Here is a 14,307-nt window from a genome sequence, read left to right on the forward strand (position 1 = left end):
GGAGCGGCTGGTAGTTTCGAACCGCTGACCTTAAGGTTCGCAGCCCAATCCGTAACCACTACGCTACCAGAGCTCCTTATAAGCAAAATTAGTCTATGATAATAGATGTCAGAATATAATTTGGAAGGAAGCGTCCTAAGGGGGTGACAATGTTCTATATCTTGGTCTGGGTGATAGTTTCACTGGTGTTGTGTGTATGAGTGTGTTAAAACTCATTAATAAAAGTTGTATATATCTTTCTGTCATGGATCGGCTGATGTATGCAAACTGCTAATCCTTGCAGTTAAAAGCCCAATTCTTAAGCCACTACACTTGCAGGGCTCCTATACGTAATATTAGTGCACTTTAGGTACTTTATGTATGCAATACCTCAATACACAAAGAGGCTAGAACGAGAGCGAGGAAGGGCACTGACTGTAAGGAGCAGTATATAGTAGTAAACCAAAGGTATTATTTAAGGAGAAAAGTCATTTAAGATTTGTGTTTGATAAAAAAAACTTGGGAGGTTGTTGTTAAGTGCCATCAAGTAAATTCCGACCCATAGCAACCCTGTATAGGGTTTCCAAAGAGCAGCTGCTTAGCTTGAACCACCAACTTTGCAGTTCAAACAACTTTGCAGTCTGATGAATTAGCCCACAGTGCCACACCGGGACTCCCGCCTCTGGGAGGTTAGAATGCAGATAAAAGGCCAGTTAGGAGACTATAACAATAGTCCAGGTAAGAAATAAGGGTCCAAACTAGGGCAAAATCAGTGGAGAAGGGACAATATTAAGGAGGTGAAATAAGTAAATGAAGAGATTAAAGAGAGTAAAAAGCAAAGAAAGGCTCACAACTTAGAAACTTTGTTAATTGCGGTATGGCATTATAGGATAAGTACTCAATCACAAGGTCGGTTTGAACTATAAGGTTGGCAGTTCAAACTCACCAGTCACTCCTTGGAAACCCTTTACAGGGTCACTATGAGTAGGAACCAACTCAAATGCACTTAACAACAACAACATTAGCTAACAGAGTAAAAAAAGAACAGGACTGGACTCAGTCTGGGTGTGCTTTTGTTAGTTTAAATAATATTTCATCATGTCGTTAGTGAAAGTTTACATAGCAGGTTAGGTTCCCATCCAATCAAATGATCTACGCAGGTTTTTCAATGGAGGAGGGTGATGGGGGAGGACTTCTAATAGATACAGGGATTCTTTCTGAGATGATGAGAATGTTCTGCAATTAAATAGTAGTGATAGTTGCACAAACTTGTAATATACTAAAATCTACTTTAACAGGGTGGAATTTATGCTATGTAAATTATATCTCAATTTAAAAACTGTCTTCAGCCACAGAAAGAGTCTCATTAGTCATACAAAGAATAGTAGTATGCATTGTAAAGATGACTAAATATTTAAAAATGGTATCACTGTTTAAAATCTTTTGTTTTGTAACTACTTAGAATACTGTTGTTAAGTGTCATCGAGTGGGCTGTGACTCACACAGCGACCCTATGTACAACAGAATGAAACGCCCCTGCACCATCCTCATATTTGTTATGTTTGAGCCCATTGTTGCTGCCACTATGTCAATCTATTTAGTTGAGGGTTTTCCTCTTTTCACTGACCCTCTACTTTTCTAAGCATGATATCCTTCTCCAGGGACTAGTCCCTCCTTACATCCTTATGTCCAAAGTGTGTGAGACAAAGTCCCACCATCCTTGCTTGTAAGGGGGTTGTATTTCTTCTAATACATATTTGTTTGTTCTTCTGGCAGTCAATGGCATATTCAATATTCTTCACCAACGCCAAAATCCAAATGCATCGATTCTTCTTCTGTCTTCCTATTATTCACTGTCCACATTTCTCATGCATATGAGGCAAGTGAAAATACCACGGGTTGGATCAGGTGCACCTTAGTCCTCAAAGTGACATCTCTGCTTTATAAAATATAGGCTGGACTACATGATTCCTTAAATTGTACTGTGTAATTCCATTATTAACCTACATCAAATAATATCAAAGCAGCTCTGCTCAAGCAAATTTATTAACTGATAGAGTACTCTCTTGCCTTGTAATCTTTAAGATACTAAATAAATGGTATCATAAGTATAAAGAGTAGGGAATCACCACACATATTCTAAATTAAACTTTCTATTATTTTTGAAACATGAAACTGAGATCTGCAGTATAAAGTAGAGCCAGAAGGCCTCATTTATAATCTTAGTTCCACTAATTATTTGTAATGTGACTGTGGACAAGTCATTAAACTCTCTGACTCTGTTTCTTTATCTAAAGAGTGAGGATAACAATATCTTCTTTGTTTAACCTATCTTTCTCTGTCCATATATGCATTGCTGTAGTTGTTATGAGCCGTGGAGTCGTTTCCGACTCATAGCGACCCTGTACAGGGTTTCCAAGGCTGTAAATCTTTACGGGAGCAGAGCGCCTCATCTTTCTCCTGCAGAACAGCTGGTAGTTTCGAAGTGCTGACCTTGCGGTTCGCAGCCCGATTCATAACCATTACAGTACCAGAGCATAGTACATCTATAATGAGTGTACAGTTCTTTGCGATAAAAGCCTCTACCTTCCATGAGGTAGTAGGAGGTAAACAAATCAAACCTTATCCTCTGTGAAGATGCTGGGGGAGGCAAAAGATGTTATGAGATAAGGAAGCAGGTTGGCTAGGGCTGATTACAATGATGACACATTAGTAGAGCACTGGATTCATAATCCTGGCTTATTTAAGGAGCTCAAGGGACAAAAATACACTTAACCTTTTCTTTTGTGATTTTAACAGAAATGGTGATGGGCAGCCTATAGGCAGGCATTTCTTCTGAACCTAGAAAAATCAACTGTCCAATGGCTGTGCTAATATTCTTTGTTTTTCATGATCCAATGAAACTGTATTTAAGAAAATTTTTATAACAGGCAGTGTTACAGATGTGGCCACCAGGCACTAGTTTGCATACTCCTGTGTCAACAGTTGGTTAAATGTTTGTGCTAATAATCTTAATACAGAAATATCTGACTTACATTTACAGTGATCCCACATATACTAGGGTACTTTGAAAAACCATAAGCATCTTTCCACTTCATAAAAAACAACTATCATAAATTTGTAGCAAAATAAAACGTGTATTTATTTTAATAAGGGTATTTACCAATTCTTTTAGTTAATGATGGTATTTTTTCAGCAGCTTTTGCCTAAAACAGAAATATGAATTATGAGTTAGAATTCTTTTTCACAGAATGCAATTACTTCCATTTAGAAATTACATTAATTGCAAATTATAAATCAGCTTTATTCCAATTCAACATATTAACATTCACATATTCAACATATTAATATTCACAAGAGGCCTACAGCCTGATGGAGCAAGGAAGACATTAATATATCACCTGATCCAATTCCTTTTACTTTACAAGACAAAAAGCTGAGGCCCAGTGAGATTAAATGACTTGATCAAGCTGATACAGTTAACCTGCAGAGCCATAATGACAGCTTTGGATTCCCATTTCTAGCCTGGGGCTTTTTCTACATAGTACTGATGTCTTGGTCTCTCCAGTTCGTATTATCAATTTAGATGCATTTTTGAGATTTTAAATAATGTCTGTAAAACATTTATAACTACTAATGAGTATACAACACTTTATGCAAAAGTCTAACTTCAGAAGCTAAGGGACTAAGAAAGGAGTCCTGGAGGTGCAATGGTTAATTTGGCTGCTAACCAAAAGGTCTGGAGTTTGAACCCACTAACAACAGCTCCAGGGAAGAAAAGACCTGGTGATCTCCCTCCCTCCCACAAAGATTACAGCCTAGGAAGCCCTATGGGGTAGTTCTACTCTGTCATATAGGGTTGGGATAGATCACATGGCACACAACAAGAAAGTACTACATATTTTAGTTCTGCAAGCCCATACTTTTCTCACTTTTAAATTTAGTTTCAAATAATATTAACGAAAAAACTCTTTCCTGAAATACCACATTTCTAGGGACCTTTTCATGTGATAATCTTTTCATTCATTTCAAGGAGTCCTGGTGTGGTATTGTAGGATAAGCCTGTAACTGCTAACCACAAGGTTGGTGGGTCAAACCCATCAGCTGCTCCTTGGAGACTCCATGCAAGTGCTGACTATATAGTCAGCAACTATAGTCAGAGCTGACTATCAGCACTTAACAACAGCAGCACATTAATTGCAAAAGGAAATGTGCAATACTGTTTTTACAATACAAATAACTACTTAAAACACAAGGTGAACAATAGTAACAATTTTAATTGCAATAATATTTTAAACAAATTATTCAGATAGGCTTTGCCTTTCATCCAATAGGTACAAATGTTGACGCCTCTATTTTTGCCTACAGTGATACTTCAATCAGCTTATCCTGATTCCCTTTGCATAAATATGCTTCAGGCAGGAGAAAAATAACAAGCACTCTTCAAGTTTTCCCCTAACAGCTCACTGCATGTTAATTTAAATTACTAGATTGTGATCTTTACATGAAGAAATCATTCTAACAAATTATATAATATTTGAAAGCATATATTTTACAATAATGACTTACCAGAGGCTCCTCAAGTGAACGGGTTAAATGAATATTGTTTACATATTCATGCCCCTTCTCTTCTAACAGATATTTACACCTAAACAATTAAAAGGAGGCCAAACTTTAGTAGTTGGTAAATTAGTAAAACCCAAGTAAAGATATCATTTCCATCATCTTAATTCCATTAATTTGCTTTTGGTATTTCTAAGGAAGCACAAAATAAAATGTTACCTAGTTCTGTGGGAGAAAGATGAGGCATTCTGCTCCTGTAAAGATTTACAGCCTCGGAAACTCCCGTACAGGATCGCTATGAGTCAGACCCGACTCCACGGTACAAAACAACAATTCCCATCCAAATGTCCCTTTAAGGTTAGAAAGATATGTTCCCTTTGTTACTCTATTTACATTGTTAGTAGCGCAAGAAACATCAACTTGAGATCCTCCCAATTTTTGAGCAAATGCTATTAAATCAGCACCTTGGCATTATAAAATAGTTGTAGTTAATCGTAACAGATTTTATTTCAGAGGACTAACCAACTATATATTTAAAAAGAATTCTTTAAGTTTTTCAACCTTCCTTTTAAAGACTGTTTAAGGCACAGGTTTATTTTCAAATGATCACCCTGAAGCTTTCAGTTGTATTTTGTTTTAAAAGAAACTTGAGGGAAAAGAGACATTTAGGGTATGTCCTCATTCTAAGATGCCACTTAAGAAGCATGATTATTTTATGTATCACCTGAAATCACTGCATTATGGCACACCATCAAGTGTAGGACGTGTTCTGATGCCAGAGATTTAAAAATGTGAACAGTTGTGTGTCTTAGAATCAATGCGATACAGTAATACTTCCCTTGACAGCATGGGTTCTTTTGTGTCTATCACGAAAGAGTTTAATTCTAACAACAAAAGAGGTATACATTTCTTAACTTTGTGTTTAGAAATGGAATAAATCTAAATGGCATAGCTATGATACACAAGCAATGAATGTCTTGGTCACCAGTGCTGGCTTAGGTGTTCTTTTTGTTGTTTTTTCCCCCTATAAAGTAGGTGATCCCATTTTTATAAACTGGTGTGAATTTCAAGCTATAGTGAAGGCAAAAATAGTTGAAGTGAAAAGTAATTCAAGTTTTCTCACTGCATACTGTCCAATTTGCCTGCTTATTGAATAAACACTTAAATACCTTACCCTGGATGCCACTTAGCATGTTGTTCCCAAGGATCTTCATTGTGCTTCCAATCAGTTAGCCCTCCTCCACAGTGAAAGCACATTACTTTATCTCCGTCACCTAAGAAAATAAGTGCAAATTCATGTGCTGGTATAATAAAAGCTGACACAAATATATGTGTCTTAACAGCTAAAATGTTAAAACATCTAAATTACATGACAATCTCATAGCTTGAGACAACATTCAAATTTATATATAAAGAACACATATAATCTTTATCACTTGAGCAGAAATGGTAACTAAATTCACAGACTTCTTGTGACGTATATAAAGGAAAACAAATATAAATCAAACTGTCCAATATTTATGCTGAAAATTATTATTGTTACATGTTTTAATAAGTCATTTGTGCAATTACTAATGCAGCTTGTTTTTGAACTTTCAAACATGTATGTTGCAAATATTGCTAACAATAAAGTTCAGCATAATAAAATTATAAGACATGTGTTTCCAAGATTATAGCTATACGATATTAAACAAAGCTTCAAGTTACTATATGATGCTATACAGATAAAATGCTGAAGTAACTGCTAGTTTGTGTTTTGGTATTGCTTTATCCTCAAAATAGACTGATCAGATACAAGAAGACTTCAAAAAGTTTGGGGAAAATGGAGTTAAAGAGAATGGAAATTTCTCATGAACTTATTGGAATCCCCTGGTATATTATGGCATAATTTATTAAAATTCTCTTGGAAGCCATCAGTCCTTTCTTGACATATTTACAGTAGTCTATTTGAAATGCATAAGGAGCTCTGGTAGTGTAGTGGCTACGAATCGGGCTGCGAACCACAAGATCAGCAGTTCAAAACTATCAGCTGTTCTGTAGGAGAAAGATGAGGCTTTCTGCTCCCGTAAAGATTTAAAGCCTCAGAAACCCTGTACAGGGTTGCTATGAGTCGGATCCAACTCCACAGCACACAACAACAACAATGTGAAATGCATATATTTGAAGCAATACAACAAAACACAGGGCTAGTTTTAAATATAAAATCCTATGTACTCAAGGAAGATATCAATTTTAATATTAGCCAATTAAACTCTCTACTGTTAACTCTTCTCATAAGGAAAATGTATGTACTGAATATACAGAGTAGGTGCTCAATAAATGATAGCTAGTGTTACTATTTTTCGGAACACCATGGCTCCACACAATAAGCACTGGACTGTAAACCAAAAGGTCAGTGGTTTGAGTCTACCAGCCACTCTGTGGGAGAAAGATTAAGGTTTCTGCTCCTGCAAAGATTTACAGCGTCAGAAACCCTATACAGGGTTGTTATGAGTTGGAACCGACTCCATGGCACTTAACAACAACAATTACTATTAGACCCATTCTTCCATCTGGCATATCAAAAAATTACATGAAGATCAATGTGACTCTCAATATGGCAGCTCTTCTCATAGAAATTCAGTGGATACATAAAAGACCCACCATAAGGATTCACAGAATAAAACTGGTATAAGTTAGGATGCCAGATCATACTTAAAAAAATTGACCAGCTCAGGGGACTAAAGACATCTATGTAGTTTTTAGGAGCTTTGTGCTAGTTGGAAAGTTATTAGCCTAGTTTTAAAATAAAGTTTACCTAAAGCATAAAATCCAGCTCTTGCCAGCTGCTCCTTGTTAACGGAGTATATCCACGTCCCAAAAGTCATGATCCGTGCTTCATAATCTGCCATGGCTGGATATCTTGGAGGATTTGTTGAATTTGAAAAATTCCTATCAGAACTCAAGACATCAAATTCACTTCGCGCATTAACATTCCGGCCCAAAACAAAGAAGCAATTGGGAAAGTGTCGCCTGTGTTCTGACCATGCACGATCACAAGGTTCCCAATTTTTCAGTTTTCCACCACAGCAAAAGCACTGTACTTGATCACCGATACCTGTGTAGTAGAGTCCAGCCCTAGCTAACTCTCTTGGGGTTAAGTGAGCATAGTCTGGCCAGTTCTGAAATGACTTCAACCTAGCTTCTTCACTACCCATTTCAGGATTACGTGGGTATATGGTGTCTGATAAATCTACAACTTGCCCAGTTCTCAAAAGATAGTCTGCCTGAGTCTCAGATGGCCTGTCTACAACAAAACGATTTCGGTTTCCTGGATAGTTTTCAGCTTTGTACTGACCATTTTGGACACCAGGATTTACAGGTTGTGCAGCATTGTTTTCCAAATAAAAGCCACTGATAAATTTGCAACTTGGGGATGCCTTCCCATGTCTTCCAATTGCTGAGTCTCCATATTGCCATCTATCAACTGTTGCATTACAACTAAAGCACCGCACAATGTCTCTTTCACCCGTATAGAGAAAACCAGCTCGTGCCAGTGTTGATGCTGAAACAGGACTACTACTTGGAAAATTAGCAAAAGTTTTTAATCTATCGAATTCTTCTACAAATTCTTCATCTTTATTGATGTCTGCAGGCACAAAAGTTTTACATCCTTCAAAATTGTTAAAAGTCATCTTCTCTTGAAATTATGACTTGTCCACTTTTCTAAAAAGAGAATATCACATTAGGAATCACAAAGTGTGAAACATAAACAATATGCTTAAAATTCAGAGCTAGCAAATGATTCACTGATGGCATAAAAATAATGATACAATCTCTAAGAAACATCCCGACTCTAAAAATTAAAGTTCTACATTAGTATGTGATACAAGTTATAAAGTAGAAACTACATCTATTCCCACTTTTTAAAGATAAGTAGTATCTAAAGTAGAATAGGAGACTATCCATTTTTAAGAGCTTATTTTACATAAATATGGAAACTATGTGATACAGAATGTATTATACTTATTAGCCATGAAAAACATTAGGAAAAATATGAAAGCATAAAATTGGCAGTCATAGAGTATATACATAATTTTTATAATGGATCATTGTACATTCAAAGTATCCAGGTTCAGTTTTTAAAATTAAAATCCAAATGTTTAGAATGTTAATGACTTAATTTTTAATATTTCTTTACCTGTTTCTTAGCAAATGTGTGTTATTACAATATTGGTTCCAATGTGTTTTTAAAAACCATCAAATGTTTTTGTTATTTCATGCATAAACCAGAGTCCATTTTTTTATTGCTGTTGGAAATTGGATCATTTAAGATACATGAGAGGGCTTCAGAAAGTTTGTGGGGAAATTCTATTATCTTATAATTCCATTTTTCCACGAACTTTTTGAAGTTCCCTCATATGTATATTTATGTATGTATACATTATCTATGGAGTCCTGGCGTGGCGCTGTGGGCTAATGTGTCAGACTGCAAAGTCATTTGAACTGCAAGGTCAGTGGTTCAAGCTCACCAGCTACTCCTTAGAAACCCTATACAGGGTCGCTATGGGTCAGAATCAACTCGAAAGCACTTAACTACAACAACATACATATCTACACACATAACACACACATACTCATAATAATACTGCCCACTAGAGGTGGCTCAATAAAAATCCTAAGTTATGTATAGACCTTAATTGCAGTTACTTTTTCTATCAATTTCCTAAGGTTAAGGAACAATTTGTCCAAATAGAGTAGTAACACTTTTACAGGATGCAGTGGCTTTATACAATAATCACTGTACTGCGAACCACATGGTCAACAGAAGATCCAGCCCACCAACTGCTCTACAGGAGAAATATGTGGCTTTCTGCACTTGCAAAGATGCATAGCCTTGGAAACCCTCTAAAGGGTCACTATGAGTTGGAACTGACTCAAAGGCTCTTAACAACAATAACAAAATCTAACTCAGTTAAAATAATAAAAGGAATTGGCAGGGTTATGGAGTTAGTAACCTTATCCTTCAAATTACGACACTTTGGAAAGTGAAAAAATGCTGTTATTAATAATTATACTGGGAACACAGGCATAAATCAGGGTTTATCCACGCAAACCAGAGCATACGGTCACCCTAGCTATGATGCTAATATGGTTCTAAGAATTTTGCACAGTGCCTAACACTGGGCCCAATATATGTTTATTAAATGCAAAATCAAAGAATGGTCACGAAGACTCTGTTTCTTCTTCATATGTGCAATAACAGATTTCTTGGGAAGAACTAGCCAGCTCTTTTGGAATTATGTTGGCAAAATATGTTTTGGAACATTATCTGCTTGTAGTAATGCTCAACACAAGGCTTATCTCCTGCTGGTTGGCTTTGAAATTGTGTTTGCTGGCTACATCAATAATAGTGGTATTAATTTATGTATGTTCAAAGTCTCCAATATGGATCACATCCTAACATAAAGAAGGCAAACAGCCTCATAACTGGACCAATTAGCAACTTCACAATAAACAAAGGTTGCCAAGGATTTAACTTTACTTGGATCCACAATCAATGGATGCAGCAGTCAGGAAATCAAATGATGTATTACAATGGCCAAATCTGCACAAGACTGCTTTAAAGCGTTAAAAAGCAAAGATATCACTTTGAAGACTAAGGTGCACCTGACCTGACCCAAGACAGCGTATTTTCAGACACCTCCTGTGAAAACTGGTCAATTTGAGTACGGAAGACCAAAGAAAAATGATGACCTGTGAATTATGGTGTTGACAAAGAATATTAAATATGTCATGGACTGCTAGAAGAACAAACAAATCTGTCCAGGAAGAACAGTCAAAATTCTCCTTAGAAGTGAAGCTGGTGAGAATTTGTTTCATATACTTTGGACATGTTATCAGGAGGAAGCAGCCCCTGGAGAAGGAGTAGGTGAAAAAATGGGGGAGCCAACAAGGCAAGCAATTAAGTCCCCTCAGGGCAAATCCCCTTCCAAGACTGAAACTCAAAGGGACTACACCAGCAGGCATGTAATCTTGCTGGTGACCACGTTGGTCAACTGATAAGGGGAAGTGGGGGGAAAACAGCAATGAAGCTGTGAGCTAAGTCCAACCTCGTTCAATAGACTCCTGTCAACCCGGATCGGAAACTGGTTGGCCAGCAGTATTGTAAGGCCTGGGGACTCCTGAGCCCATGGACAGGGACACAGTCACAGAGGACTAGAGCGGAGAATGAAGTTTCTAGCTGATACGAGGTGAGGGGAGATGCACACGAACACCCATACTTGCAGATAGTACCCACTTGACCTAGCTTCAATGGCTAGATGATCAGAACTCGACTAGAGGAAGAAAGAAGGGGGGGGGGGAGTGCAATCCGCTACAATTTGATGAACTTGACCTATACTTATGGATGTAGTCGCTTAAAAAAGGTAATGAGTCTTTACAGCAAGGATCATTCCCATTCCCTCTGCACACAGGATTGATAGGGATGGGCAACCTAAACATTGGCTACTCAAAATGGGGGGTGGGGCGCTACAAAGGCACAAAGTGACTAACTTACAAGCTTTCAAGAGGGAGCCTAGTTCCAGAGGGTGCAGGGGAAGGTAGAATCTCTACTAAGTAGTTTCCAACCTGTCTAGATGGGACTGGTGAAAGGAGAGGGAGATAAGACTCTTGTGGTTCAATAGTGAATAATTGCTATCAGGACTGTTTGTGAATGTTGCAAATGTAAAGGTAGACATTTTGTAACAAAAGGAGGGAAGTGGTTAATCTTGCAGTCCAACAGCAGAGAACCCTGGGACCATCAAGGGAGAAGAGCGGAGTGCGGAACCCTATCTAGAGAAGCAGGGATGCCAGAGATGTAGGCTGAGACAGTGACGTGAGAGGAAGAGTGGCTGGGGACTCTAGACTCAAGGAGGGAGAGGGGCTGTGTGCTGGTGGCCAGGGGGCTGGGGTGCAGGGTATACCCTTTGGTTGTTTGAATGGTTATATATTTCTGAGTGCTTTAGTGTACATCCAACAACAACAAAACAGAGGGATTGGAAGCAAATCAAATGCTGTTGAATGATGATGCATGGAGGGGATTGTAATCATTGAATGAAACGAAATAAGGTAAGATGAATGTAAAGCTGATGCTCTCCCATGTAAACAATTCACACACACATACACATACACAAAGAGTAGGTTAAAAAAGAGGAAGACCCTCAAAGAGATGGATTGACAAAGTGGCTCCAAAAATGGGCTAAAATACAGCAATGACTGTGAAGATGGTGCAGGATTGGACAGTGTTTTGTTCTGTTGGACACAGGGTTGATATAAAGCAGACCCAACTCAACAATAATTCATGTATACCTCAAGAGTTGAGTTACATCAGTAGACAGCAATTTTTGTTAAGATCTTCTCCCTGATTTTTAATTAATATATACTCATGTAGTTCTCAAGGTGTCTAAAACTTCTGACATTAACTTCAAGACCCTTTTTTATGAGTAAGGATGACAATATCAAGATTCAAAAGATGATTAAAATTTAAAAGATAAAATTTAATAGGGGTACATGTAAAATCTTACAGTCTGGTTAAAAAAACGTGTACAACTAAAGGGAGATGGAGACTTAGTTTAGAAAGAAGTCATGTGAAGGCAAACCTCCAGATTAAAACCTTAGGGTTTCAGTTAATTACAAATTCATTATGAACCAACACTACATGGCAGTTAAAAACCTTACAGTAATTTCAGGCTGCATTAATGTCCAAATGTGCAATATGTAGATTCAATTCACCTACACAATAAATATTATTTTCCATTCCAAACACATTTTAGAAGGGGCATTACCAAAGTGTAATGGCCTCAGAGAGCAATCAGGTGATAAAAATTATGACCTAAACCTTGAGGTTAGCAGTTCAGTGCTTTTCCTATAGCACCACACCAGGACTCTCATTTTAATTATACATGAGAATAATCCATAAAGTTTTGCCACAAAATCATAGAAACTTTTATTAAATGAAAATATTAAAAAAAAATTATGTCTTATAAAATTATATCATATAAAGAATAGCTGGAAGAGCTAAAGATGCTTATCTCAAAGTGAAAAAAAATTAAGGGGTGTCATGTCCTCTTTGGAGTCCTGGTGTGGCCCTGTGGGTTAATGCGCTGGACTGCAGTCAGTTTGAACTGCAAGGTCGGCAGTTCAAGCTCACTAGATGCTCCTTGGAAACCCTACACAGAGTTGCTATGGGTTGGAACTGACTTGAGGGCACTTAAAAACAACAACAACAATGTCCTCTTTAGATATTCAAAAAACTATCATTTAGTAAAAAGATTATATTTCTGCATAGCTTGAAGATAAAATTGGAGACAATGAATATAATCCTCCTAATTAGTAGATTTAAACTCAATACTAAGATGAAATTTATAACAATCAATAATTTTACAACAATCCAATGGTGTGATATACTCATAAGCTACAAGGTAACATCACATCACTGGAAGGGACTTCTGTAGGTGTGACTGTAATTGATTAAACATTTCTAAGTCTATAACAACCCTAAGAATGATTGGTCAATATAATCCAAAACATATGAAAATGACCTTCCTTGAAGCGATCACTTTACTTCTCAGGCCAGTTAAAATAGAAGTATAAGATCAAACATCTATTCTCATTTTACAATAATGGGTATTTGTGTGGTTCAAGTAGACACCCCATTTCAGATAATATTAGATAAAACCCCATCATTTATCCCTAGTGGGAAAATCTCTATTTGAAGCTTTCAAGTGGAGATCTCATTTTCTCAGGGTTTATTTCCATATTAATAGTTTTGGTTTCAATGTTTGAAAAGTAGATATTTATTCAGAAGCACTGAACTCAACACTACATACACATTATCAGGTGTTAGCTTTTGGAGAAGGGTGAGAAAACAGAATTACCAGAGATGAAGAGTGAAAGGGAGAAAGATGACTGCCAAGAGGCAGAAACCTTACAGCTGGAAGACAGCACCAAAAGAAAGGGATGGGAGAAGTGAGGAAAAAAAAATCTAAGTGAAATGAAGGTGGAAAGATACTGTGAAGATTAAGTATGGACCACAAGAACTGTGAATGTAAAAGAACATGGGGTACGAACATTGAGGAAAGGTGATATAAAGCACTGGATGTGAAAAACTCAATAAAGCATGCAGAGATCATTTAAGGTTTCTTTTTGAAAGTATATTCAGTCTTTATACTAGGCAAGCAGTAGGTAAGGAAGACAGAGAAAGATATTAAAGAAAGTTTTGGTATAATGGGACCAAGTAGTTAGGAATCTTTAGGTGAATGGTGGTGGTGGTGGTGGTAGTGTGCCATCAAGTCGGTTCCAACTCATAGCGACCCCGTATAGGGCTTCCAAGGCTGTAAATCTCTACGGGACACGTCTGTTCCAACTCATAGCGACCCTGTATAGGGATTCCAAGCAGCAGCTAGTGAGTTTGAACCGCCAACCTTGTGGCTCAAGCCAACCTCACTGTCTAGTACTTTATCCCACAGTGCCAAAAAGGTAATCAACCAATATTTATACTTCTAGATTTTTCTTTATTCTTTTCCAAGCAGATGGTGACAATAAATGCCTATGTTTGTGTGTATATGTGCTTAAAATGGTTCAGATACACTGCAGTGAATAAACCTTATTTTTGGAAAAGCAAAAAAAACAAAAAAACAAAATCTTTCCGGGAACTGTTGGATTTGAAATGCTGGCTGTGCAGTTAGCAGCTCCATTACTATCCCATTACGCCACCAGGGCTCTTTGAGTACTATGGAAGTACTA

At 37.3% G+C, this 14,307-nt stretch overlaps 1 protein-coding gene across 1 annotated transcript in view; it reads right to left on the reverse strand.

Moving 5' to 3' along the window:
• Positions 1 to 8,216, reverse strand: part of XIAP (X-linked inhibitor of apoptosis) — a 21,886-nt gene extending 13,670 nt beyond the window's left edge. The window contains exons 1-4 of the mRNA XM_006862850.1: positions 7,340 to 8,216; positions 5,717 to 5,816; positions 4,549 to 4,627; positions 3,143 to 3,185 (exon numbers count right to left, since the gene is read on the reverse strand). Of these exons, the coding sequence (XP_006862912.1) occupies positions 3,143 to 3,185; positions 4,549 to 4,627; positions 5,717 to 5,816; positions 7,340 to 8,216 (1,099 nt within the window). The remainder of the gene's footprint in view (positions 1 to 3,142; positions 3,186 to 4,548; positions 4,628 to 5,716; positions 5,817 to 7,339) is intronic.
• Between the last annotated feature and the right edge of the window lie 6,091 nt (positions 8,217 to 14,307).

This window comes from Chrysochloris asiatica, unplaced genomic scaffold (assembly GCF_000296735.1).
Source record: "Chrysochloris asiatica unplaced genomic scaffold, ChrAsi1.0 scaffold00051, whole genome shotgun sequence".
Taxonomy (NCBI): domain Eukaryota; kingdom Metazoa; phylum Chordata; class Mammalia; order Afrosoricida; family Chrysochloridae; genus Chrysochloris; species Chrysochloris asiatica.